Source organism: Microchirus variegatus (assembly GCF_963457635.1).
Source record: "Microchirus variegatus genome assembly, chromosome: 5".
Lineage (NCBI taxonomy): Eukaryota > Metazoa > Chordata > Actinopteri > Pleuronectiformes > Soleidae > Microchirus > Microchirus variegatus.
The window spans coordinates 11,005,615-11,032,285 of NC_139806.1; the positions used below are offsets into that span (position 1 = coordinate 11,005,615).

The window sequence follows — 26,671 nt, forward strand, 5'->3', positions numbered from 1 at the left end:
CTTGTTTGGGCTGATAAAAGTGACACGATGACAAATTATTATAGCAGTACATTCATCATCCCACCCTGTGAACATACAACGCCGGCCTTTATAGTAATTCATTTTATTATCAAATGATATCAATAAGTTCTCACAGTCCACACTTCAAAGGCATGTCATATATCACTAATGGCACTTAAAGTCTGATACAACATCCAAAGTCCACCACATCTGCACAATCTAAAACACACAGGTAACAAAGCAACTTCCCTGATGCCACACGTTCAATTACAACAGCAGACAGCGTGTCATTTACACTAATATTAGAGTAAAATATTTAGTATAGCAGTGTACAACGGTGAATTAAGTATTCATCAGTAATTTATAGAACGAATAAATTAAAATTTTACATACCAGAATCCGCATATAGTGCGATTATACACACATTACAGATGGCAACAAATATAGTTCATGATAGCTTGGTTAGAGAACTGGTCTGTTATTCCGAATATAACACTTAAGAATTGTATACCACTGCAATTTTGTTCAGATTCTCTGCAAGAGCTCAGATTTAAGACAAAATGTGGATCCCGGTAATTCGGAAGTGCACTAATATTAGGTCACCTAGGATTACGCTTCATTTGGGGGGGAAGTCGGCACCTTCTTGGTGCGTCTCAAAGCTCGTATCATTCTCAGTCTGCCTCTTAAATCACTTGTTGACCTGAGATTTGTCAATTAATTTACATTGAAGGACGATGCAACCTTGATTCACTTCACCCCATGAAGGGCACATTACCTCATATGTCCCCTAGAGGGCATTGTGACCATTCGTGCCACATTAAAGTGCTGTGAGTACTTGTGGAGGCAAGTCAGATACAAGGAAAACATCCGGTTCCTACTGAACAGAAGATCTCCTTTACTCTAAAGGGAATGTCGGGGTGGGGGAAAAGTCAAAGAAGCAAAAACCTTTCATTGAAATTTCTCTGTATGTTCTTTCAGAGCAGATACACATTTTCATCACCAATAGGAAACACTCGGTCACAAAGGGAAAACTCATTCGATGCAGTTGCACCAGGCAAAAGCTTTGCTCACGTCCACCCTGGTCTTGCTGTGGTGTCTGCTTTACCTCTGTTCTGTTACCTCTGAGTGGTGGAAATGACAAACAAGAACGCCTCATCATCATCATCAGTGGCTGTATCTGGAGAGAGGCGTGTCCTCCATCAGATCATCCTGAAGAAGATTATCAACACAACATGTCAAGAGAATTGTACTTTATATAGGAGTCAAGTTATTTTATAAGTGAATCTGGGGCATGTTTGACTTTGTTAGTGAACAGGATCGGTTTTATAAATTTATCTTCTTTGGCATTTCATACATGCAATGCAAACGAGTACTAATGCATGTAAGGGCTGCAACTATCGATTATTTTGATAGTCGATTAATCTGTCGATTATTTTTTCAGCAAATTTGTGCAAATGCACGATTTCAGGCCAATTAAAAAACAAACTTATCCAATCCAGTCCAACTTTATCTATAAAGCACTTTAAAACAACAGCTGAAACAAAGCACTGTACATCAGAGAGATAAGAAAACAAACAAAATGGACGGAAACACCCTCTGTTTTCTCCAGTTGTGTTGATGATAAAGTGATAAATTAACTTACTACGAATTTAGCGTGACTCTCCTTCACCCGTGAATGCAACACGCGTCCTCTTCACGTGCTCATACAGCGCTTAAGTGCTGTCGTGCCAGTGCGACATCAGCGGTGCACATTTTGTGACCGAACGCTGTTCTTTAAACTCGTTAAAGTAAAAAGTGCTCCCGTACTTTTGACCACTTTGACGTACATTTTTCTCTCTGTTAATGTTGTCCGGCGCTTCTGCCATTTTTCAAACGCTTCCTGTCACGTCACGTGAGCTCCACAAGGCGTGACATTGGTTAGCTTCTTCTTCTACTGCTTCTTTTACGGCGGTCTAATTTAACTAACCCTCGTCACTGGCTCACTTTGGTCCTTGAGTGTATAACTGAAGTTCAGAATCACTCCATACTACATTTCCCATAATGCTCCTGTATGTTTTTTGTACATCCTGTTTCACAAATCGAGTATTATTTCATCCAACTTTTGGCAAGACCCTTAAATGCAACAGTAGATGCTGAAGCTGATTTGATAATGATATCAATAATTGATAATTATTGATATACGGTTGTACTCCTGACACCTAAAGTCATCTTTGTGTGAAAACAAATTGGTGGTGTGTCCCAGTGTGTTACAGTACACACAGATAGGGATGGACAACAGAAGCCTCACCATGGGGAGATCCTGCAGCCGATGGAACTCGGGGTGGTTTGTCCGCTGGCGGAACCTGAGGAAGAGGGCGATGAATACGATGGCGGTGGTGACGATGAACACTGACAGCAGACCAGCCAACAGGGGGTCTAAATGTGAACGGGAGTGATGTCGGGGCCCCTTGAAATCTGTGTTACACAACAACAAACATTGTAAGACACACATTTGGACTTATGTGAGATCATAATATAATATAAGTAATGCTCTTTCACCTTCATCTCCAACATTCAGTTCAGATGGGACCTCCTGGTGCGTTGGCCCAGCAGGGGCTGGAGCTGAGGTCAAAGAGCGGTCTGTGATCCAGGATTCAGATTGTGACTTTGTAGTGGAGTCGCGAGCTGTGGAGCTTGTATCCTGCACTGTGTGGGCACACTGGGCAGGTGAAGATGAAAAGGTGCTGGGGGGACCTTGGGTCAGGGGAGTCCTGCTGTCTGTGGTTGATGCGCGAGGCGGAGGAGGGGTGAAGCTATGCAGAGCGGGCGTGGATGAAAGGCTGCCTGAAGCAGAGGAAAGCAGAGGTGTGAGGGGAGTGCTGTGTCAATTCAAAACAGTGCAGGGAATTCTTCCAAAGAAATGGAGCATACACACAGCAGCGAGGGGAGAGCTGTAACGACACACCACCCTGCTCATTCAGGTACGACTGACATTAAAGCTGCTCGTGTTTTTATTGTCCAGCACCACCTGCTCTGCCTTTTAGGGCCAAGAAAGTCACACACTGTGTGTATTTTTTTTTATTATTAACAGTGGTGGCGGTGGATATGACACTAACAACTGTTAGGATTTGCCCCAGCCCTCATTTCGCCCTGAAATCTATTTAATTAAGTAATCAGTTGTGAATTGTTATGAACTGCAGTCCTAATACAGTCTAAATCTACACAAATAAATACGCTGTGTTGTGGGAATTCTCTGCTGCTGGTGAAGAATGAAATAGAGAACATCTGCCGGCCGACAAGGTTTTTATTTTCGTTGCAAAGAAAAAGGTCAATCTTCAGAGACCCTGAGCAAAGTGAGCCCTCCACATTTATACCTGAGCAATTCCCCTTTTGCATTCCTCCAATAGACAAAGAGTCTGCCATTGAAGGCGGTGATTTTGCAACTCTTTGTCTACTGGAGGTATCGGGGAGCTGACTACCTGCAGATGTTGAAGAAGGTGTCAGTTCAGACTAGACACAATACACAATATACAATGCACTATACACAAAGGACCTGGTATTCTGTGTTCGGCAGGTATGGGTGATAGACAGTTTTAGCTCTGAGTCAAAGAAATTGAATTTACCATTACAGCTGCCATCATACAGGTGTGAATGTGAGGTAGTATGTCTCTACCTGTCCAAGTTGTACACTACCAGTCTTGTACAGCACATAAAAGGGAAACGTATAAAAGTAAAAGTTAAAGTATCTGACCAGAAAATGACTTTGGTAGAAGTAGAAGGTTATTCATTATTTGGTAAATAATGAATGGCTTGATTGAAAAAAAAAAATACAACACATCTAATGCATATTGTACAGGCAATACAAAAGTACATTTTTCAGTTAAGATAATCTATGTCAGCGGTGAGTAAAAGTGTGACTTCATGTTGTTTGTTATGTCTGGGCTCTTGAAAGAGGTGACATGACATCAGCTGTGTTATATATCTATATATATATAACTGATCTATTAAAGGGAGCCTCTCAACTTAGGTTACAACACAGTTTCTCATGTGGGGATCAGAGGACGACTACGCTCCTGGAACGCTGCTGGCAGTGAGTGTGTGTGTTTGCAAACACACAGCTTTTATTCAGTGTGGGTGGTTTTATTTTAAGATAATAGTCTGTAACTCGTTATGGATGAGTTTTAGACTTGTGAATGCAATGAGGTTTGTCTTGATTACCTGAAGTGGTAGCGGTGCCGGGCTGAGCTGTCAGGACAAGCTCTTCATCCATTTGTTGAGATGTCGTCCCTGCAGAGCTCGTGCTGAACAAGTGGGTTCGAAACGCTGCATCTGTGACAGTCTCTGAATGGACTGCTCCGTTGGTCCTGATAGTGGTTGTGGTTTCAGTAGAGGTTCCATCCCTCGCTGCAGGATTATGTGTCCGCTCCAGGACCTCATTCCCAGGATCCTCTGTCAGGTCAGGAGATGCTGAGGTGTCAGCATGACTCGGGAGGGCAGCTGAAGGAAAGACAGGGGGCAAAGCACTGCTCTGACCTGTGAAAGTAAAACAAGAATTGTCTTTAAGATTGTGTTTGAAAGTTCTGCAGTCCAGATTATATATATATTTTTTATTTTATTTTATGAGATGAACTGATTAATATCTGATTAATTTATCAACAGTGAAACCAGTCTTTTACAGCCACGTTAGAGATTGTAAAGTGTCATCCTAAGTGAACCATCTTCAGTTTATTTGAAACCTCCGAGAACCATATAATATAATAGAACCATCCCCCTCTGCCTTTTTTAATTTGTTTTAATTGATTGCCAAATTTACCAGGAGCATACATACATACATACACATTAATACAATTTTGGTGCATATAAGTATAGAGGTACATTGGTACAGTACAAAGAAGGTATATGTATATAAATAGAGACTAGATGAATCTAATCACTGGGGGAAAAGAGTGAAAGAAAGAAATTGTCACCCTGTCACATGAATAATGAGTACATGAGTAATGAATCACAACCTGCTGGATACCTGAGTGAAACAGATGAACACATTATTATTAAAAATAATGTTATAGATGATATTTGTTATTTGTGGTTTTATGATTTGTGGTCTACATTCATGAAGATCAAGAACTATATTATAGGCGGAGTGATATGATGAAAGGTGGTAAGGTGATATATCACTGTTTATATCCTACACTTAATGTTTAAAGGGACATGTAAGTACTTTCACATCAACATACAGCCCACAAGAAAACCAAGGTATGGTTGTATTATTTTTATTATTATTATTACAACAATTATTATAATAATTATTACACGTAGTCTCCAACTTTCTATAAGATCAATTTCTGATTTAATAACAAACCTAGCTCACGTCAGCAGGATGTACACACGCGCGCACACACACCTTACCTATGGTCTGCGATGAGCCTTGAAGGAGCACCAGCATGAGAAAGACCGAATTAATTTCTAATGTCATCTCATCCGCTGCAGATCCCAGTGAAAGTGAGCTCTCCTCGCTGTCTTCGCTGCAGCTCTGCCTCTTCAGCTCTGGGGGCTGTTTCCGTTACGTGATTTGACGGGGAACATCATCACCGGCGCTAAAAATATCCTGAGGGAGTCGGGCAGAAGAGGAGGAGAAGCAGGGGTGGGGCCGCATGTGCGTGTGTGTGTGTGTGTGTGTGCAGCACAGACGGCACCAACAGCGACTGTGAGGAGAGAAAAGTGTCCCTGATCCCACTGCACGTTCACGCTTCACCTTCTTCTGCATCCATCCCTGTGTCATGATCCATGATCAGTTTGCATAGCGCTGTTACTCCGCCGCGCCAATCAGGTGCCTGTGCGTCAGAGGCGCAGTTGTGTGCGTCAGGAACAGGAGCGCGTGTTGTAGAGCGGCTGTGTGGAGCCGAGGAGCTAAGTTTCCACTGTGATCTTTGTTATTGCAGGGTGTGTGTGTTTGTTTGTTTCTCTCTCTGGCGCATGGATCTGTGTTGAGGCAGTAGTAGATGGACACATGTCAGTGTTTGCAAATACAAAAAAATAAATAAATAAATAAAATCAGTGTGAGAGAACTTTCGTGCGCGCACATAGGTCAGAGTGTGTCGTCACGCCTCAGCGCACTGCCCTCATGTGTAACTGTAGACGGCTGAATGACCCGCTGCGTCCTCTGTCAGCGCCGGGCTCTCTTGGACGCGCTTGAAAGGAGGACAGTGAATGCTCGACGCACCGATTGTTTTATTATCACCGATCAGGTTTTCATTTCTAAAAAAAAAAGAAGAAAAAAAAGGTAAATCCAGACGCAGCAGGAGAAACCTCCATGGAGCCTCCTCTTCCTCCTCCTCCTCTTTCTTATTCAGCCAGTCCTCCAGGAGAGTTGGAGTTAACGGTGGAGAATGTGGAATCGGTAAGTTGACAGCACTCACACAGTTATGGGAGTTCAGGCCTGCACATACTACTGCTCCTAATATCAATAAACATGTATTCAAAGAGAGCTGCTCATATTTTATATGTGAGTGAATGATCAGTAATAAAGCATCAGAGAACAGAACTCTGGTGATTGTAGTTTAACATGGGGGGGGGGGGGGGGGTCAGATTAGACAGACTGGAGTTTTTGTAACATGATACCAGCTATAAGCAAATGCTGTCCTAATAATAACTAACACCACGTGCTTTGGATTAGTTGCCATGACAACACTTTTTTTTTTACTCTGTTCAAACAATTGGTCGACCAGTCTGCACCACTGAAATGAAATTAACCTGGAAGTTGAATCTGTGTGACAACTCCTCAGTCTAAACAGACAGAAAACATGACATTTTCATTCATTCATTCAGTCATTCAGTCATCTGATGGCCCTCATCAACAACACCATCCCATTGTATAAACCAGAGTTCTCAAACTTGTGGCCCGCTACTTCATATCAAGTTATGATGGGACCTGACCCACGACCTCCTCTACCTGTAGCTAGATTATAGATTAGACAGACTATAGTGAGCTTGTTTTGTGTGTTTTTATTATTATTTAATTTTGCATCATAACGTCAACTGTATTGTTCCATATCCTAACAAACACTTTTACTTTGAAATATTGTTGATTTCCCCCACTTTTTTCACATGACCAGACTGGATGCTCATTGGGTCATTTGAGTTTGACGCCCCTGGTGTAAACTCTTATCTCTTCTCTTTATAATAATTGTAATATTCTTCAGATAATCAATGTTGTGATTTGGCACTATATCATAATACATTTGATTTGATGTTCTCTCCTCCTCTGCAGGCTCTTTACCAGCTTTACTTCGATCCGGACATGGAACGCAAGAACTTGGCCCAGAAGTGGCTAACCCAAGCCCAGGGCTCTGCACAGGCATGGCAGTTCTGCTGGGCCCTGCTCAGTCCAGACAAGGTCTGACCGTGTTGGCTTGTTGTACAGTTTACACTCATCTGTCATGAAGTTTTTGAGAAGATAAACCTTTGTGAGCCAATTAAGTCCTCAGAAGACCATTTTACTGCCTATTCTATAATGTTAGAATAAGTCAGACATTTCCAAGATGTGTTTGGTTTATAACACTAATAAGTCCCAGACTACTTTCTGGGAATTACTGCTTTAAACTGCAGATTTGTCATTCACCCATTCACATCCACATTGATATATGCAGCACTTCTATCACATGCTGTTGGCACAGCTACCAGGAGCAATTTAGGGTGAACACATGTTCGAGGGCACGACGGCGAGTAGAATCAGGAATCAAACTGACAATCTGGTTGGGAAAATTACCTGCTGTACCCACTGAGGGCAGTTAAGATCTCCATAGACTGTGATTCTGAGCAGCTATTTCATCAGTTAAAATTGTGTCTTTTTCTTTTTTTTTTAGCTCCCAGAGGTGCAGTTTTTTGGTGCCAGTACCCTCCACACCAAGATCTCCCGTCACTGGAGCGACCTCCCCACAGACCAGCATGAGAGCCTCAGGACGCAGCTCCTTTCCCACATCTTGCACTTCTCCTCGGGGCCCAAAATGGTGCTGACTCGTCTGTGTGTATCGCTGGCTTCCATGGCTCTCAATTTAATCCCCCAGGCTTGGTCCCGGCCGGTGGCAGACATGGTGAGGGCTTTCCAACCGCAGAAGCCTGCCTCTGAAGGCGGCTCTGGAGCGGAGCCCTCCCAGGACCCGCATACACACTGCCTGGCGCTGCTGGAGCTCCTCAGCGTTCTTCCTGAGGAGTTCCAGAGCAGCCGTCTGGCTCAGGCTCGCCGCTCACAGCTGAGAGAGGCCCTGACTGCGGAGTGGGCGGTGGTGTGTCCAATGCTGCGTCAGCTCCTCCAGAGCCAGGACTCGTCGGACCAGGTGAAGGATAAGGTTCTGCGCTGCCTGTCGAGCTGGGTGGGCCTGGATGTGCCTTTAGGAGAGAGTCATGAGCTGGTTCAGGACTGTTTCATGGCACTGTCCAATCCAGAGCTGTTCGACACGGCCGTGGAGACAATAGTGAACGCCATCTCACAGCCTGACTGCCAAAGGTGAGATATAAATGTTCTAATGAGTCGATAGCCTTAATTATTGGGTCTTTTGAACAGTAGTGTACATCCAAACCATTGTCTTGACTTCAGAGATCCCATCAGCTCCATACAACTCAACTTTCTCATGGTGGTGCTTTAATCTTGTTCCACTGGGCGACATTCCCCCACTGCACACAGGAAATTTCTCATTTTAAGCCAAGACCGTAGACTCTATGTTAAAAGTGGACATATTCTTCTGTTTTGATGGCTGACGACAACCTGGAAGTGAGAATTCATTGAATAGCCACCAGGGGGCGACACCACTGGTTGCAAAAAAAAAGTTTTTTGAATGGAAGTCTATGGGATTATGATCCTACTTGATTTGTAAGATCAGTAAACATCTTCCTGGAAAGTTAATGGTCTTAGTCGCTTGTTCCAGGTCTTCTTGGCGTTAAACTATGTGCCCAACATAATAATGATAAATCACGGTACATAGGAGTGGAGTGACAGCTACTACCACCCTGTGTTTTGCAGGTACGTGGACGCTCTGGTGAACCTGATGCCTCTGGTGCTGGGTCTTCATGAGCAGCTGAAGAAGGCGGTGCAGGACATGGACATGGAAACCTCACACGGGATCTGTCGCATCGCTGTCGCTATGGGAGAAACTCACTCCAGGTGCACACACTCATTCAACCTCTCCTCCGAAAAAAAAAGCCTTCAGTCATTTTAAATATCCCTTAACGTGTGGGTCCTTGTGTTTGTGTTTGATCAGGGTTTTGTTGGAACAGGTGGATCACTGGCAGGAGTATTTGGCTTTGGTCAACATGATTCTGTACTGCACTGGCATTCCTGGTCATTATCCAGTCAGTGAGACCACCAGCTCGCTCACACTGACCTTCTGGTACACTCTGCAGGTAAGGTTTTTTTTTGTACTTTTCATAGATGGTTTCGATGTGAATTTTTACAGATTCCCTTGTTGTAATTCTTGAACGATCAGGACGACATCCTGTCATTTGACGAGGAGAAACAGGCAGTTTACCTGCAGATTTACCGGCCAATTTACTTCCAACTGGTGGACGTGCTGCTGCATAAATCCCACTATCCATCGCAGGAGGAATTCACTTCCTGGTCCTCTGACGACAAGGAGCAGTTCAGAATTTACAGGTAAAAGACAAAACTGTATAGTGCTTCATCAGGAGAGTGAAAGACTGGAACTGAGTGGACTAAAAGTGCTTTACACAAAAATTCAGTACATTTCAGCTTTCTTTGGAGAAAATAGTTGCTGAAGATTAAGCTTTTCAAGTGCTTAGACGTGTTTTCAAGGTTCGAAAAAGTACGGAAGAGGATTAGGGCCACACAGGAAAAGAATATTTGAGTTCCGACTTTAAACTGAGAAATCTGACTTTATTCTCAGAATTCTGACTTTAAACTCTGAATTCAGTTTAAAATCAGACTAAAAACTCAGAATAAAGTCAGAATTCTGAGTTAATTCTGACTTAAAACTCAGAATAAAGTCAGAATTCTGAGTTAAAAGTCAGAATTCCATGTTCAAAGTCAGAAATTCTGAGTTTAAACTCAAATATTTTTTTCCTGTGTGGCCCTAATCCTCTTCCGTAGAAAAGAGCTTGAATTGTGTCCACAATCTGACTGAACAAGCTATTATTGTTAAGCAGTCAGAGCAGTCAGAGTCTAAACAAATGACCCTGCTTGTGTGAAATGTTCAGTAAGTACAGTATTTGTATAAATATGTACTGGAAAAGCATGACAATTTACTCTGAAATTGCTTAAAAATAGGCTTAAATTTGACCTTCGAAAAAGGTTCATGAAAGCTGGCTTTTGCTCCTTGGCTGCTCTTCTTTGTAGGGTGGACATCTCGGACACGCTGATGTACGTCTATGAAATGTTGGGGGCGGAGCTGCTCAGTAACCTCTACGACAGATTGGGCAGACACCTCATGGACCCCCAACAGTCGACAGTATGGCAGGTAATGATCCAGCATCTCTCTTTCTTTTTTTTTACTGCTTTCACCCGAGTGTTTATTCCTCCTCTTCTGCTCTGACGTCACATCAACTTCATCTGTAGGACACAGAGGCCTTGTTATTTGGCTTCCAGTCCATAGCCGAGACCATAGACGTGAACTACTCTGACGTTATCCCCGGTCTTATCGGTCTTATTCCCACAATCAACATCAGCAACGTTATGCTGGCCGACACTGTCATGTACACCATAGGTACACAGCCACCGCTCTCTTTCTCCTTCTCAACTCTGCCTTTGCGATTAATGTCCGTGTCCATTTACTTGTGTTTGTCCTCGTTGCCCAGGGTCCCTGGCCGAGTGGCTGGCCGATCACCCGGTGATGCTGGGTGGCATATTACCCATGGTGCTCCAGGGTCTTCTGAAGGCGGAGCTGTCTGTGTCTTGTGTGTCAACGCTGAAGCGGATCTGCAGGGAATGTAAACACGACCTCGGGCCCTTTGCTCACGACATCCTGTCTGTGTCACAGGTCAGTCGACCACGTGTACGCTACCGTTCACAAGTTTGGGGTCACTTAGAAATGTCCTTATTTTTGAAGGAAAGCACTTTTTGTCAATGAATATAACATTAAATGAATCAGAAATACACTCTATACATTGTTAATGTGGTAAACGACTATTCTAGCCGCAAACGTCTGGTTTTTAATGGAATATGTACATAGGTGTATAGAGGCCCATTTCCAGTGTTCTAATGGTACATTGTGTTTGCTAATCATGTTAGACGGCTATTGGATGATTAGAAAACCCTTGTGCAATGATGTTAGCACAGCTGAAAACAGTTGCTGGTTCTTTGACGAAAGGGCAAAATTATTATTTTGAATACAAATCATTATTTCTAATCTTGTCAATGTCTTGACTATATTTTCTATTCATTTAGCAACTCTTTCGATGAATAAAAGTGAGTTTTAATTTAAAACACAAAAAAATGTGTATAGGTGACTCCATACTTTTGAACAGTAGCGTAAACTTACTTATGTGTATGTTTAAAAGTGCAGCACATGTTTTTTTTAGCCACGATAAGTAAGTATTTCTGTATATTGAAGCTTACAGTGTGTTTTGTATGCAGGATGTCCTGGTTAAAGAAATCCATAAGGTGAGTAAACTGCCTTTAAAGGTGATATATTTAAAAAATGTATAAAAATGTATAAAAAAGAGCAAGCATATGAAATGGATGTTTATATTGGTATATCCTGTATTAGAGTACACATATACATACATATTTTTCTTTACGTATGGTTGCGTCCTGATAGAACCTAAGAAAACTGATGCAAAAAAATGCTAAATACAAAAAGAAAAAGAAAGTGACCAAATGTGCTGCAATCCAAAGTCAAAACACTGGCGTGTGGTTGCCACAGAAAAGTAGAAAAGTGGAAATAATTGCACCTTAAACCTCGTGTTACACTGTTACACACCCAAACTGATACACATTTCCATGTGTCAGTAACAGGCTGAGTTTGAAAGTGTGCTTTTCCTTTAGGGGTCTATGACTTATTCAAACACATTTCTCACATTTACCACTTTCACGTTGCTCTGTAAACATGAATGCATGAAGCACTGCTGTGGACACACTGTTTATTACGTGTCACTGTGTATGTGTGTGTGTGTGTGTGTGTGTGTGTGTGTGTGTGTGTGTGTGTGTGTGTGTGTGTGTGTGTGTGTGTGTGTGTGTGTGTGTGTGTGTGTGTGTGTGTGTGTGTGTGTGTGTGTGTGTGTGTGTGTGTGTGTGTGCAGAGCAGCCAGTGCATGTGGCTGATGCAGGCTCTGGGTTTCCTGCTCTCTGCTTTACCTCTAGACGAGATCCTGGGCCGACTTCACTCGCTCATCACTCCTCACATCCAGCAGCTGGAGACACTGGCCCAACATGAGGTACTGTACACCAAGAGAAGAAGAGAACATGTTCAGTATTTACACTGCTTTATTAACACATTTATTAGACCACAACCCAAAACCACAGCTGCTCTAATCATGTTCCTGTAATGGTTAATACACCAGTATGTAGAACTTTTTCAACAAAAACGTAAATTTGAATGAATACGAGCCATCATCTCAATCCCAGCCACTTTGTCTCTCTCTCTCTCTACAGCCTACTCCTACTAATAAACAGCCTATTGTCCACATCCTGGGGCTGTTATCGAGCCTTTTTACCGCTCTGGACATAAACAGGCAAACAGAAGACTTTGACGGAGCAGCCACTCCCAGATTCACACCCTCACAGTCCATGGAAAACCCAGTGAGTTCAGCAAATAACAACAAAACCGTGTTTTGGTACTGGAACATAAAATAATTACTAGTATGTACATTTATAAAGTGGCTTGGAGTCTGTGTTTTTGGTTCCTGTGAGCAGCTTAACTCAAAAAGAAAAAAGGCGGAGTTATGGCCCAAAGATGACAGTGTAACATGTTGGTGCTAATCTGGATTTACATACGCATCAAACTCAAGTTCATCATCCTCCAGAACTGATCTTCATCATTGATTCTTTAGGTTGTGGTTGTACTGCAGCAGCTGTTCACGCTGATCCAGACCATCCTCAGCAAGTGGCTCGATGATTCTGAGGTCGTAGAGGTCAGTGTTATATATTTGAACTATTTAAACTGCACATTTACTGATTTATCAGTGTGTGGTTATTCACACTCACTCACTCACTCACTCACTCACTCACTCACTCACTCACTCACTCACTCACTCACTCACTCACACACCCACTCACTCACTCACTCAGTCACACACACACACACACTCAGTCACTCACTCACTCACACACCCTCTGTCACTCACTCATTCATTCACTTACACACACACTCAGTCACTCACTCACACTCAGTCACTCACTCACTCACACACACACACACACACAGACACTCACACACAGTCACTCACTCACTCACTCACTCACTCGCTCAGTCACTCACACTCAGTCACTCACTCACACACACACACACTCACTCAGTCACTCACACTCAGTCACTCACTCACACACACACACACTCACTCAGTCACTCACACACACACTCACTCAGTCACTCACACACTCACTCACACTCAGTCACTCACTCACACACACACACTCAGTCACTCACTCACACTCATTCACTCACTCACTCACTCACTCACTCACACACTCAGTCAGTCACTTACTCACACACACACACACTCAGTCACTCAATCACTCACACTCAGTCACTCACACACTCACTGACTCAATGACTCACTCACACACACACTCAGTCAGTCAGTCAGTCACTCAAACATAAACACACACAGTCACTCACTCACACTCATTCACTCACTCACTCACACACTCAGTCAGTCACTTACTCACACACACACAGTCACTCACTCACTCACACTCAGTCACTCACACACTCACTGACTCAATGACTCACTCACACACACACACACTCAGTCAGTCACTCAGTCACACACACTCACTCACTCACTCGTGTTTCTTATCTCCAGGCAGTGTGTGGACTCTTTGATAAATCCGTCAGAACTCTCCTCCATGACTTTGGGCCCATGGTGGCTCAGCTGAGTGCGATGCTGGGCCAGATCTACAGCGCCTTCCCACAACCCTCTGCTCTGGACCTGACACGACAGGTGTGTCTCCCTCCACAGATCACGACAACAACAATACCCACAACGCCCCTCCCTCTCTCCCTCTGCGGTGAAAGCTCTTCACATGCTTTCTCTTTTTTCAGATGGTTCACATATTTGCCGGCGACGAGCATCACACTTTTCACCTCCAGAGCCTCAGTGAAGTGTTGACGTCAGCCACGCTCACGATATTTCAACAAGGTAATGCAAAGAAACGTGTTTTAGATTTAACATAACCCCTTTGTCCTGCTCATCGTACTATTATTTTTTTTACACAGGTCCACGGGATCATCCTGATATCGCTGAGTCATTTATGCACCTCCATGCTCAGGTCGGTCATGATCCCATTTATGCTCATCTGTATCATTTGAAATCCTTTTCCTACTTCTGTGTTCTTGACCTTTAGATTCTTAAAAGGAAGCCTGATTTGTACCTGTCCAACCAACTGGATAAAAAAGCACTGTTTTACTGCGGTGAGTATCATTACTGTGTCGTTCTTATAGAAATACTTCAGTGTGATTTATGTATAGAGATGAGTCTAGCCAAAGAATATAATTCAAAATAATGTAGAAAAACTAATGATAATGACTTTAGTTGTGTGATGAGGTTTAAATGTGTCCTTAAAGGACATAAAAGTCTGATTCACGTCAACAGTCAATGATATGTTTTAACTATAACACACAAATCATTCATATTATTATGTTCTACACTTGTGACTGAGATAAAGATCACATCTTATAACCAATTAATGCAGGAAATCAAGTCACCAAGTTGTTTTTATAACATTTTTTTTTTTGCATGATCTTGAAATTCAGACTAAAACTTTATTTGATGATGTTTTCTCCAGGAATCCTGTCGCTCAAGTTTCCAGAGACGCCCACAGTAAAGGCTGCCAGTCTGTTCTTTGTAAGTCAAGCCAGGATTGTTGTGTTTTGATTTATTTAACACGTTTTATCGCCCATCATAGACTCTGGCTATTATGATGTGTGTTCTCTCTCCCTGCAGACAGAGCTGCTGCCCCGCTGTAAGGACATGCCAGTGCTTGGTGAAGTGCTTCAGAGGGATGGAAAGCTCCTGACAGAGACCATCCTCCAGGTAAAGCCTGGGAGAACTAACTCATTACACCTCCTTGTATGTATACATTTATTTATTTACTTTCCTCCCTGTCTCAGGCGGTCGGCGGCAGCTCTCCCCGCAGTCTCACGGAGCATTTCTCTGAGGTGCTGCTGAGTCTCAACCGACACTGTCCCGCTTTATTGTCTCAGTGGTTAAAAGAAACACTACAGACCCCAGGATTCCCTTCTGCCCAGGTCTCCGCAGAACAGAAGCACACCTTCACTCAGCAGCTTCTAAGGTAAGCGTGGCCTTTTAGAAGCGTGTTTAATCACTTTAAATAAGAAATCAACGTTTTAATCATTTTAATACTTATATTTGGGACTCTGGAGGCCCTATGAGTAGGCAAAGTATGAAAAAAGATGACTCACTCATGTTTTGGGGGTCCTTGCTACGTCACAGTGAGACGTTCCTGGAATTGTTGTCTCGTGGAGCTCTGCTTTGTCCATAAAAACTGCGAGAGAGTGCAGAAAAGAAGTCCACAAAGTGTTCTATTCTTGTTCTTTACAAACTTCCAGCCTCAGAGGATTTACGTGTATAGTGAACACATTTAATATATGACGGCAATGTGTTGGCTAAAGTCGTCAAATGATGGCTTTTCCAAATGCTAACTGCTGTTAGCTGCCATAGCCTCAGTGACGTAGTTTCCTGTGTCTCATTTGCATTTAAAGAGACAGGCACTCAAAACAGGCTGTTCAGAACAGGGCTGTTTTGGCAGGGTGATTGAACTGCTATGGTGCTTCCTCCTTGAAGTGTTTTGACCAAAGCATGTCTACTTTAAAATAAAAATTGTTTGTCTTTTATAGCCTGAGAATAAGGCTTTTATATGTGCTGTTAACGGCTGCAGTGGAAGCTTACTAGAAAATCCACATCCTTCGAGTATGTGAAGGCCACTGTAGTTTGCTGACTATTAGATATTTCTTCCACACTGGGCTGTACTCATTGTTTTGATATTAATAATGGATCACCCACAGAGAAGAGTCACCTGACTCCATTGGTTTCCCCACCGTTTTAATGTCCTAAACCTCAGCGTTGTTGTTTTGTGATGCATACAATATTCATGTAGCTCGACTGTTCTCGTGAACCTCACTTCCAGCTGAATTCTAAATGAGCTCAGTTGAACATTACTTGTGCAGTGTAGAGAAATTCTCCATATTACAAATCAGTGAGCCATTGAAATTATGGCTTATTATAAGACAAAAAAAAAACAAGACAAAAGATGTACAGTGTCGCTAAGCACCACTATAAACACTCCACAGAGCTTGGTGGCATAAATAGTGGAGGGACATTTACTTAAGTGTCCGCAAACACCACCTCAAATGGAGGCTAATGGAGAATCGTGCCTCTTTCATTCCCACACTGCATAATGTCTGAATGTGAAGAACAAAATATGTACTTGCAGATTTAAAAGTTTGACACAGACTGTTGTCAGACTTATTTACATAAATCCACAACATGACTGGATAGTGCTGTGCCTCCTCAGTGTGGGAGATGAGATTATTCTCGTATTTTTATGCCAATTGTGAGCAGGAGATTGCAGACAGATGGGAGGTAACGCAGGGACACAGCATTCAGCTGTCAGGTTACAGGCTTAACGGAGAATAACGTTCAAATCATCTAAACCCAGCGCAGGATTTTAGGATTTAAAATTTAAAAAAAAAAATCTTCTGTTCTGTTTCTTTATTCCAGGGAGCAAAACAACAAGCGCTACGTGAAGGAGGTCGTAAAGGAGTTTTCTCTGCTCTGCCGAGGCCTGCAGGGCTCTGGATACTCGGATTATTAATCTGACGTTTAAGGGAAAAGGAACACAAACACAAAATATATTTGAATCTGTTTACGTGCCAAATAGGAATTGGACAAATGAACCTGGACAACAGACGGCAGCGTTTGGACCGAACCAACGCAAAGACAAGGACGAACACGTTTGTAATAAAGTGTCTCTGTTGGTTCCAAAGGAAACAACGTGTCGGTGTGTTTTGTTCTCCTCGGACGTGGATGTTTAAGGGCTGTTTTTTATTTTACGAACTTGAGTTGTTTTAGTTGATATAAACTTGACACAAAATCCAGACAAAACCTGTGTCTCTTCCCAGCTGCATGAGCAACTGTGTGTACGTTCACACATTTATTGTTTCTCTTCTGTCGTTTAACTGCTGTAGATCATGTTCACACATTATCAAAATATAGAAACCCTCCCCACCCGAGCTGAGACGACATCTTCTTATTATTATTATATTCTTTTTAAATGTGATGTTATTACATGATATAGCGTATAACTTTTTGACGATGATCCCTTCTGCTAATATAGAGTAAAACAACTTAATCACACAACAACAAAAAAAAAGGGGGGCAAAAACAACAAAGTCCACGAGGTGTCCCGGCGATAGGTATGCTGCTCGTTCAGTTTTTTTTTTTTAAGTCAGTGAAATCACTGCGAGGGAGAGCAGCTGTCGGCTGAAGTTGTAGAAAAAAAGAGGCCCGGTTGATGCTGAAGGTGCTGAGATGACGGCTGGTCTGTGAGTGTGTCGCTGGGCGACTGTGCAGTTCAACCACAGGGTTCCTCCTGAACCGGTCCTGACACTATCGTATTCGTGTGAAGAGGTTCAGCACCGACTTTGATTCCTGAGGGAAATAAAGACATTTATTTCAACGTATCAGAAACATTGGATGATATGGATATATACTGTAATATACAAGCTGTGTTATCCTATTTCTAAAAGTGGCTTCTACTTTAAAGACTTTCTTCATTAAGTTCAAACAACCGACTGCATCAGTTAATCCTTTACTTAATCCACCAATAATTCAATAGTAATTAAGCATTGTAATTAATCAGTTTGAGAGTGTTTTTTCTCGGATTTTAGCTTCAAACGTGAATATTTTTATTTTTTATTTTTATTAGTTACCCAAAATCCTTGCTTCGAGGAAAAAAACAAGACAGGAGAACTGTTATGACATATTATGAACTATATAACAAATCCTCCCACAGTCCAAAAACATGTACTTTTGGGGATAAGGTAAATTGAATTGAAATGGTTGTTTGTCTCTATATGTGGCCCTGTGATGGACTGGCACAGCACCATCTATGACCCTCATGAAAAGGATAAGGTGGTAGAAGATAGATGGATTGTTCCACCATGCCGTAGTTTCATTGACAGACAAATGTGTACCTTGGTACAGCGCGTCTTGCTAAAGACATTCCAGAAACGTAGCGTCTCATCCCCGGCTCCTGTAACAATGGCCTCTCCGTCAGGTGACACAGCCTGAGAAGGAAGGAAAATTAAAGCAAAAACAGGTGAATGGTTGATCAATAGATTTGGAGTGTGCATGCTGGGAAATGCTTGATTGCAGACAGATATATAAATCCAGTGTGTAATGTACAACATGCACATGATGAACATAAATCCATTGAAATAGCCTTGTCGCAGAGAGAAGACTGCTTCTTTGTGAAGTCTTGGCTCCTGCTATATCACATGTACCACTATATTTATCACTATAGTATTTATATATCTTATATGAACACAACCATTTTCAACCATTTCCTTTTTTGGTTCACTTCAACACTACTTTTTAATGCAAACTAAAATGATTTAAAATAATGTAAAAATCATAGATCATGTCCTAAATTGTAAAGCACCGTGTAACCCTGCTTTACAAAATGTTTATTATCACCCACATCATTATACAGGATTAACTAATTCCAATTTCAATTTTAGCCCAACAGTATCAATAAAAAGCTGTCCTCTCACCAGATACAACACTCTGTAAGAGTGACCGGTCAACTTGGCCACCTGTGTTAGAGACGGATACTTCCACACCAGGATCTGGTTCTGAGAGTAGCCGTGAGTGCTCACCTGGAAACAAAGACAAATGATAAATCTCTAACTATAAATCAACAGTTCCCATGAAGTAAAACGAGCGTTGAATAACTGTAAACTCAGTGTATGTATATTAAATGGCCAAAATGTATTAAATTGTCCTTTTAATGTCCTTAAACATATCCACACACTTGTGTCTCCTCACCAGTTCGTTGGCATGTTTGGACCACGCCAAGTTGCAGACCTGCGAGCCGGTGTCTGTGCTCTGCAGGGCCTGTCCCGTCAGCGTGTTCCAGAAGCGTAGGCAGCGGTCGGCGGTGCCGCCCCCTGACGCCAGCAGCCCGTGTTGGTGCGGTGACCAGGCGATGGCCTTGACTGCTGCCAGGTGGTCACTGTACTGCTGCACGGGGAGAAGACTGGAGCTGTTCCACACCAGTAACTGGGCCAGAAATAGACAGGAGCTTCAGAAACGATCACCCTTACCTTCATAGATAATTTGATTCATGAAAAAGAATTGATACATACACTACCGTTCAAAAGTTTGGGGTCACCTATACAATTTAATTGTTTTTTCCATTAAAAGTCACACTTTTATTCATCAAAAGTGTTGCAAAATGAATAGAAAATAGAAGAACACTGGAGAAATGGTTGCTGGAAATGGGCCTCTATACACCTATGTACATATTCCATTAAAAACCAGACGTTTGCAGCTAGAATAGTCGTTTACCACATTAACAATGTATAGAGCGTATTTATGATTCATTTAATGTTACATTCATTTCAAAAATAAGGACATTTCTAAGTGACCCCAAACTTTTGAACGGTAGTGTACTTAAGTCACTCACAAACCTTGTTTACTGGTTTCAAATTCTCTCACCTTGTTATCGTTGCCTCCAGACGCAAGGTGCTGGTGGTCAGGAGACCATTTGAGACCACACACTTCTTGCCGGTGACCCTGCAGCCTCCTCTCACCAGAAGGCGGGGTTCTGATGTCCCGCTGGAGGATCACTCTGTCCCGACTTCCTGACGACAGCTGCTCCCCATTCCACGCCAGAGCACCTTCATCACAGAGGGCAACAGGGAAGGCTCTTTACATTCCACTGTAGCTAATGGCTGACAGACATCCAGCTAACTTATGTGACTCCTGACACATGCAATACGTGATGGATTTTAAAGTTAGTCTAAAATAGCAGTTCCGTTTGCAGACTGAAACACAACTGCAGGTGGGTTTTAACACAGATAATTGTGTATTTTCTTTTACATGCGAGTGAAAACCAGGTGATGACTGACCGACACGTGCCGAGTGACCCTCCAGACTGGTCAGCTTCCTTCCTCCGGCTGCGTCCCAGATCTGAACGTAGCCCTTGTGCGTTCCGACGGCGACTAGACTTCCCTGATAGGAGCGGAGCAATCAAATATTATAATTTTTTTCTACATTAACACTTATTATTGTGCGTGTACGACACATAAATAAGCAGTTCTGGCAGCTCACCCGCTCGTTCCAGCACACTGACGTGACAGAGTCTCCGTCCACTGAAAGGTCACATAATCTAGTCACCTGTTAATTAAGACAACCACAATTTATTTTCCTGAAGCAACCAGAGGAGGAAATTCTAAATGAACGTCTTCGTGTCCTGCTCTGACCTGGCTTGTGCAGGCACTCCACAGGTAGACACAGGCTCCCAGGCCGACACTGAGCAGGTTACCTGCTGACCAGTCTACCAGGTTGAGGTAGAAGTCATCCTGCAGCTCCGGAGCGTCCAGCACCTTGAAGGGGATCTTGGAGATCTTTCGGGCCGGTTTACGAGGAGATCGGAGCAGCTTGTGGCTACGGGGGGTGGAGACAATGGGAAGAAACAGAGGGAGAAACGTTTTTCAGAGTCTACAGGTTCAGCATCAAATCTGGTCAGGCTGCAGTCAAAGACGCTTCACGTACCTCTTGTTACTAAGTGGAGAAAGGGAGTATGGTGAGACTTCATTATCGCTATCAAAAGGCACTCTCTTAGTGTGGACAGTGTACTGCAGAGAATGAACACAAAGCAAAATTTTAGTAGGGAAGGCGCTAACAGCCAACGTGATCGCATGTCAGTGTTGAACGGTTTCTTTGTGCTCAGGCATACACTACCGTTCAAAAGTTTGGGGTCACCTATACAATTTGTTTGTGTTTTCCATTAAAAGTCACACTTTTATTCATCAAAAGAGTTGCAAAAATAATAGAAAATATAAGATAGAAATAATGTTTTTTGTTCAAAATAATAATTTTGCCCTTCACACTATGAAAGAACCAGCAAACCTGTTTTCAGCTGTGCTAACATCTTTGCACAAGGGTTTTCTAATCATCCAATAGCCTTCTAACATGATTAGCAAACACAATGTACCATTAGAACACTGGAGAGATGGTTGCTGTAAATGGGTCTCTATACACCTATGTACATATTCCATTAAAAACCAGACGTTTGCAGCTAGAATAGTCGTTTACCACATTAACAATGTATAGAGTGTATTTATGATTCATTTAATGTTATATTCATTGAAAAGACTATTTGACTAAGCTACGTTAAGGGATCCTTTTTTTTGTTTTCTTCACTTAGATATCGTTGTGTGTCGCTATAGGATTGTCTTGCAATATATTGATTATCACGATATTACTGGTATCGTGTATCGCGTATCGTATTGTTAACATTTGACTTTGTCACCGTTTCACTATCTACTCACAGTTTTCATTGGCGTCAACCTTCACGACTCTTACCCTAAAAACGCTGTGAGAGTCTTGAGAGAGGACTGTGTGTCTCCGGTCGTCCGTGTGAGGGTCCGGCACCGTCTCTATACCTGCACCCAGCAACTCGTTCCTCAACAGGGCGGCATACGCCACCGTGTCTGCAGGGTCAGCAAGAAAAACACAGACGCTGATTACAAACATGACTCACGCAGAGATCTTCATCCTCACATTAAAGTGTCCATGGAGGATTTACGACCTTTGCTGGAGTCGGAGCTGGCATCCTTGGCTTTGTGGTTCTGACTGGGAGAGCGACAGTTCTCCTGTGGAGACGATCGGGACATTTATCAATTACTGAACTTATGTGGCGAGTCAAAATAAACACATCATAAAATAGACGCGCTCACATTAGCATAGTGGAAGTTAATGCTCCAGTTGCTTCCAGCTCGAGTGGGAATGAAACGATCCCCCGACTTAACACTGACGGGACTGCAGGTCGCACTCACGCACTGGGAGGATCGGAGAAAGACATGAAAACCATTTAAATTACAGCAGAGTTATAGTGATCTGACATCATATTTAAACCTCTTTTATTTGGTCAAATAAACAATCACAGTGAAAATAACCATGAGACCCAGTGCAAAGGAAACAAAGGAAGGAAGACACATAATGGAGATAGATTATTATTATTTCAATCATTTGAATGCAATAATATTATATCTATTACTATTCTTTCTACATTTTTATCGTCAGAATCTTGAAAAATGCTGCTAAATCACTCAAATTATATATATTTTTAATCCATAAATTAATAAGACAAAGGTACATTTATTTCATGGATTTAATATTTAGTAAATAAATACATTGACTTAGGGGAACAACTGTGCTAAACCATGTGGAACATATGGAACCCAGCTGTCACATGCACTCGCATAGTGTGGAAGTATTCATTGAATTATATGAACATTTTCTGTGGTCATTAACATGACCAAAATAACTGCAACATCATGATATTATTGTATTAATATTACAGATGTTTGCCTTTGTTGATAGAAAACATCCAGCCCAACAAAATGACTGTCTGAAACACACGTGACTATAGAACCGTGCAGTCCTACTGTAATGGAGTGGAGGAGATCTACAGAGACTACAGGTTTCCTGCTTGTTTTTCATGGCTATGAAACTGAAAACTTCTGGCCCGGATTCCATTTTCATCCCCGAGGAATTAAGCAACAATCAACGAAAGCGAGACAGGCGGGAAAAAAAGGGACATGCTGCACCTTTATGTTCCTTTGTAAGTACTCAAATGAACGTAATGTTATATACATTAATATTGAACATGATATGATATCATATCCAGGTGGCGAGACTGAGTCAATAGCATGAAATATTGATGATTTCCTTTTACATGAAGCACTTATTGTGAGCTCTTTTTTAATCACATTGCACAATAATGTAGTATATTGTATTCAATATAAATATTATGTATTCATTCTGGTGCCACGCTGATGATGTGACTGTGTGATGATAACTCATAATACATTTGCATGTAAAGCTCAAGCATTTTTTTCAATAAACCCTTTTTTCACAGCAGATATTTTGTCGACATGGAATATTACAACAAACGTAGGTTTTACCAACCACATTAATCTGATCTCCATTGCAGGTTAAAGAGAGCCAGGATCGCACTATTGTTCAAGTGTAAGTGAAGGTCACACTTAATTCTTTAAATCAGTAGAAGTTGTTGTTTTTCCTGGAGAAAATGTTGTTTAAAAACTGCATAAATTAGGGTCACAAGATGCATGAGGGAAAACATGAGGAAATGCCCTACTGGCTGCCATTCATATGTGGCTTTGAAATCAAAATGTAAATTTAAGATTTAAGTTTAAGTTGCAGAAAATTTAAGTTGCATTTTATAGTGTCCTCTGGGTGTCCTTCAAATCAAGAACATTGTGCTGTACATGACAGTGTCTTACAGGAAATTATATTATATGTATATTTTCCCTTAAAACTTTGTCTTTTTTTTAACCTTTTTCCTACTATCTAAGTGTGTATTCTTGTAAATGTCCCCACTGCGGGACTAATAAAGGACTATTTATCTTATCTTACAATGGAGAGGAAAATAATACATCATACATGCCTGCCTTGAGTGCACAGTCCATTCCCATTGTCCCAATTAGAGCTGCAACTAACGATTATTTTCGTAATCGATTCATCTGTCGATTATTTTCTCGTTTAATCGATTGGTCCATAAAATGTCAGAAAATGTGAAAAACTTTGATCAGTGTTTGTCAAACCTGGAAATGACGATGTTCTCGAATGTCTCGTTTGTCCACAAACCAAAATTATTCAGTTTTAATGATTTCTTATGTTATGCGGCGCAAAGAAACGAAGAAAATATTCACATTTAAGAAGCTAAAACAATCTGAAATCTTGTTTTAAAGGTGCATTATGTAATAAATCTAAAGCAACTGGCCATAAAATCCTCCTAATATGTCACAGAGACTTGGGAATTCTATTCATACAACATACTGAACTCACCAACAACAGTACAGCCAAAATATTTGCATAAAAAAAAAATATTTTGCAGACCACAAATCATGTTTATGTTTTGAAATCATGTTTTGGCATGTGGCGCCACCTACATGCCATCATTGCAGTCAGTAGAGTCTCAGCTGCCAAGCAACCACAGGCTGCCAGTTACGTCAGAAAATGAAACCTATAAGACCTCGGTATTTTAAATTTGAATGTAGTAACCGTTTTCAGTCACATTCTTACATATGGCACCTTTAAGCTTCAAACCGATTCAAATTTAGTAATCGATTAATAATCGATTAATTGTGACAGCTCTAGTCCCAATAATTGAAACGTTCCCCAAATTAACTTATTGCGGGTGCCAAATTATTGTATATTGTATGTAGTATATATTTATCTTGGTGCCACTTTTATAATGAAATATTCACTATTTATTCCATTCATACTTTTTTTTTTACTGATAGTGTCAATTCACTGAGTGCCTTTTATCGCGGTGTACGATAAAATCGCATTGCCACATTCCTATTTTTCATTAGCCCTTGTGTGTGTGTGTGTGTGTGTGTGTAACGTAAAAAAAAACGAGTCTTGTGAAACCTTTGACAGCCGGGTCTCTGTCGGTAGGTTCTGGTGGTTGATTTGCCTGAGCAGCCGTCTCTCGTACTCTTGGTCCATGTCTTCGGGGCTGACGGACAGCACGGTTCCTGTGCTGCTGCTGCTGATGCTGCCCTCCCCGCCCCCTTTATTAAACCTCCGCTCCCTCTCGGTGAGGCAAACGGCACACGGTCCCCATCTCTGTGGAACACAGGTCGGTTAGAATCAGACGTAAGGAGTCGGTAAGCAGTGCAGTCCGAACATCATACGAGCAGCTGTTCTGACTCGGTGAAGATGAACATGATGACATGGCCTGGTTATCGTGGTGTATGTTCGCTTCAGCGTATGAAGGTGGTGTCTGTGCTCTCGTTCCAAGCTTTTAAAAGCGAGTGTGCACCTGCTGTTTACTGTAGCGGGTAAATATCGCACTCAAACAGCGAAATAAAAGGGCTTCACGGTACCGTAATGACAGCTGCGCCGTTGTCATGGCATCATGCTCGCACAAGCCATTTAAAAGTCGCTGTTTACCGTCAGCTGACGACACTGCAGCCCGACAGCGACGCTTCCTTACCGGCTAACACGGTGGCTCAGGTCCCCAGAGCGGCTGCCATCTTCGCTTCTCAAAGGTCGGCGCTGCGGTGGTTGCGAGCTGTCGTCGCCGTGTCCCGGGGAGCCGCGGTACATCGGACGCCAGCGCGACTCGCTGGTGTGTTGTTTATGTTCACGACAAAGATGGCGACCGAATCAGCTGGAGCAGAAATTCTTTGGTTGGCTCACAGTGCTGCTGCCTGTGCGGCCACAATGTCGCTAAACAGCGACTCCTGCTGGCGTCTTATGGTTCTCTACTGTGGTCGTTCTCCGTTTGGCCACAGAGTGTCACTGTTGCACTGTTAAAAATAAAAGAATTGGCGCACAACGCACTTGGATGCTTTAATCTCGTCTTTCATCCTTCGTTTCTTTTTATTAGCTGCTTTGTTGTAGTAATAATGATAAATGATAATAATGGTTGTTATTATGATAAGACTTTAATCTCACAAATCAGGCCGTTTTCTTTTTTAATTATTATTTTTTTACATTTGATCCTAATCCTCTGTATTTTTTTCCAGGTACTCCAGTTTCCTCCCACAGTCCAAAAAGGTTAATTGGACATTCTAAATTGATCATAGGTGTGAATGTGAGAGTGAATGATGACCTGTCTAGGGTGCAACACGCTGTTTGTATGTCAGCTGGGATTGGCTACAGCCCACGTGACCTACATGTGTAGGATTAAGCCATCAACAATTATCATTAGAAAATGGTTGGATGGTTTACTATTATTATAATAGGAACTGTGTATCAATGCATGTCATGACCATCACATCAACACAACCTTGAGTGAGCATTCAACTGTTCATCTATTAAAAGTATTAATGAAAAACATAAATACAATGAATAGATACAGTCTATTAATCATTAATGAGTCTGATGGATGTTGACACAAAGCATGACTCACTTGGATCTGAAATACCATATTTCACAATCTACATTACAAAAAAAAGGAACACACGTGTACACTAGTTTCCATGACTTCACAGGACATTGCATTAAATGGCATTCATTTCCTGGAGACTTACTCCAACCTTTAAAACAGGTCTTCACCTTAAAATGTAGTAATTTACATTATGGGGACTTTTTTTGGTCCCAATATGGAAGACAAGCCCCCATAATAAACAGATTTAGGTCCCCACAACATGAGGAATACCAGGTACACTTACACACACTGACTCTTTAAACTTAACTCCAATCTAAACCCAATTCTAATCCTAAAAAGTCTTGAACC

General features: G+C 42.0%; 3 protein-coding genes across 3 annotated transcripts; 1 reads left to right on the forward strand and 2 right to left on the reverse strand.

Annotated features, from left to right (window-relative positions):
- Positions 1 to 95: 95 nt before the first annotated feature.
- Positions 96 to 5,514, reverse strand: LOC310927124 (uncharacterized protein). Its single transcript, XM_083889391.1, has 5 exons — positions 5,386 to 5,514; positions 4,198 to 4,512; positions 2,539 to 2,823; positions 2,288 to 2,454; positions 96 to 1,209 (listed from the first exon to the last, which is right to left on the reverse strand). The coding sequence occupies exons 1-5, from the start codon at positions 5,450 to 5,452 to the stop codon at positions 1,165 to 1,167; spliced, it is 879 nt and encodes a 292-aa protein (XP_083745517.1). The 5' UTR covers positions 5,453 to 5,514; the 3' UTR covers positions 96 to 1,164.
- Positions 5,515 to 5,979: 465 nt separating this feature from the next.
- Positions 5,980 to 17,131, forward strand: LOC310927113 (importin-13-like). The gene is made up of 21 exons (XM_083889379.1): positions 5,980 to 6,376; positions 7,247 to 7,372; positions 7,842 to 8,482; positions 8,996 to 9,136; positions 9,234 to 9,375; positions 9,459 to 9,625; positions 10,325 to 10,445; positions 10,544 to 10,691; positions 10,783 to 10,964; positions 11,561 to 11,587; positions 12,226 to 12,360; positions 12,578 to 12,724; positions 12,976 to 13,056; positions 13,951 to 14,088; positions 14,190 to 14,286; positions 14,364 to 14,416; positions 14,492 to 14,558; positions 14,933 to 14,991; positions 15,091 to 15,180; positions 15,258 to 15,439; positions 16,888 to 17,131. Exons 1-21 carry the CDS (start codon positions 6,290 to 6,292, stop codon positions 16,979 to 16,981), a joined length of 2,925 nt encoding a protein of 974 aa, XP_083745505.1. The 5' UTR covers positions 5,980 to 6,289; the 3' UTR covers positions 16,982 to 17,131.
- A 537-nt stretch (positions 17,132 to 17,668) lies between these two features.
- On the reverse strand, positions 17,669 to 24,974 carry fzr1b (fizzy/cell division cycle 20 related 1b). The gene is made up of 13 exons (XM_083889385.1): positions 24,856 to 24,974; positions 22,134 to 22,235; positions 21,986 to 22,049; positions 21,760 to 21,887; positions 20,947 to 21,029; positions 20,655 to 20,838; positions 20,503 to 20,568; positions 20,301 to 20,403; positions 19,888 to 20,069; positions 19,216 to 19,449; positions 18,942 to 19,046; positions 18,363 to 18,455; positions 17,669 to 17,817 (listed from the first exon to the last, which is right to left on the reverse strand). Exons 1-13 carry the CDS (start codon positions 24,931 to 24,933, stop codon positions 17,776 to 17,778), a joined length of 1,464 nt encoding a protein of 487 aa, XP_083745511.1. The 5' UTR covers positions 24,934 to 24,974; the 3' UTR covers positions 17,669 to 17,775.
- Positions 24,975 to 26,671: the final 1,697 nt, after the last annotated feature.

Excerpts from the sequence above, each read along its gene's own strand:
- LOC310927124 (XM_083889391.1), bottom strand. The coding sequence starts at position 5,452 with ATGACATTAGAAATTAATTCGGTCTTTCTCATGCTGGTGCTCCTTCAA. Across the intron at positions 4,513-5,385 it reads AGGCTCATCGCAGACCATAG|GTCAGAGCAGTGCTTTGCCC; the intron begins GTAAGGTGTGTG and ends TTACTTTCACAG. Across the intron at positions 2,455-2,538 it reads ACTGAATGTTGGAGATGAAG|ATTTCAAGGGGCCCCGACAT; the intron begins GTGAAAGAGCAT and ends TGTGTAACACAG.
- LOC310927113 (XM_083889379.1), top strand. The coding sequence starts at position 6,290 with ATGGAGCCTCCTCTTCCTCCTCCTCCTCTTTCTTATTCAGCCAGTCCT. Across the intron at positions 14,417-14,491 it reads TTATGCACCTCCATGCTCAG|ATTCTTAAAAGGAAGCCTGA; the intron begins GTCGGTCATGAT and ends CTTGACCTTTAG. Across the intron at positions 15,181-15,257 it reads TGACAGAGACCATCCTCCAG|GCGGTCGGCGGCAGCTCTCC; the intron begins GTAAAGCCTGGG and ends TCCCTGTCTCAG.
- fzr1b (XM_083889385.1), bottom strand. The coding sequence starts at position 24,933 with ATGGACCAAGAGTACGAGAGACGGCTGCTCAGGCAAATCAACCACCAG. Across the intron at positions 20,404-20,502 it reads CAGTGTGCTGGAACGAGCGG|GGAAGTCTAGTCGCCGTCGG; the intron begins GTGAGCTGCCAG and ends CGCTCCTATCAG. Across the intron at positions 20,070-20,300 it reads GGGTCACTCGGCACGTGTCG|GTGCTCTGGCGTGGAATGGG; the intron begins GTCAGTCATCAC and ends TCTGTGATGAAG.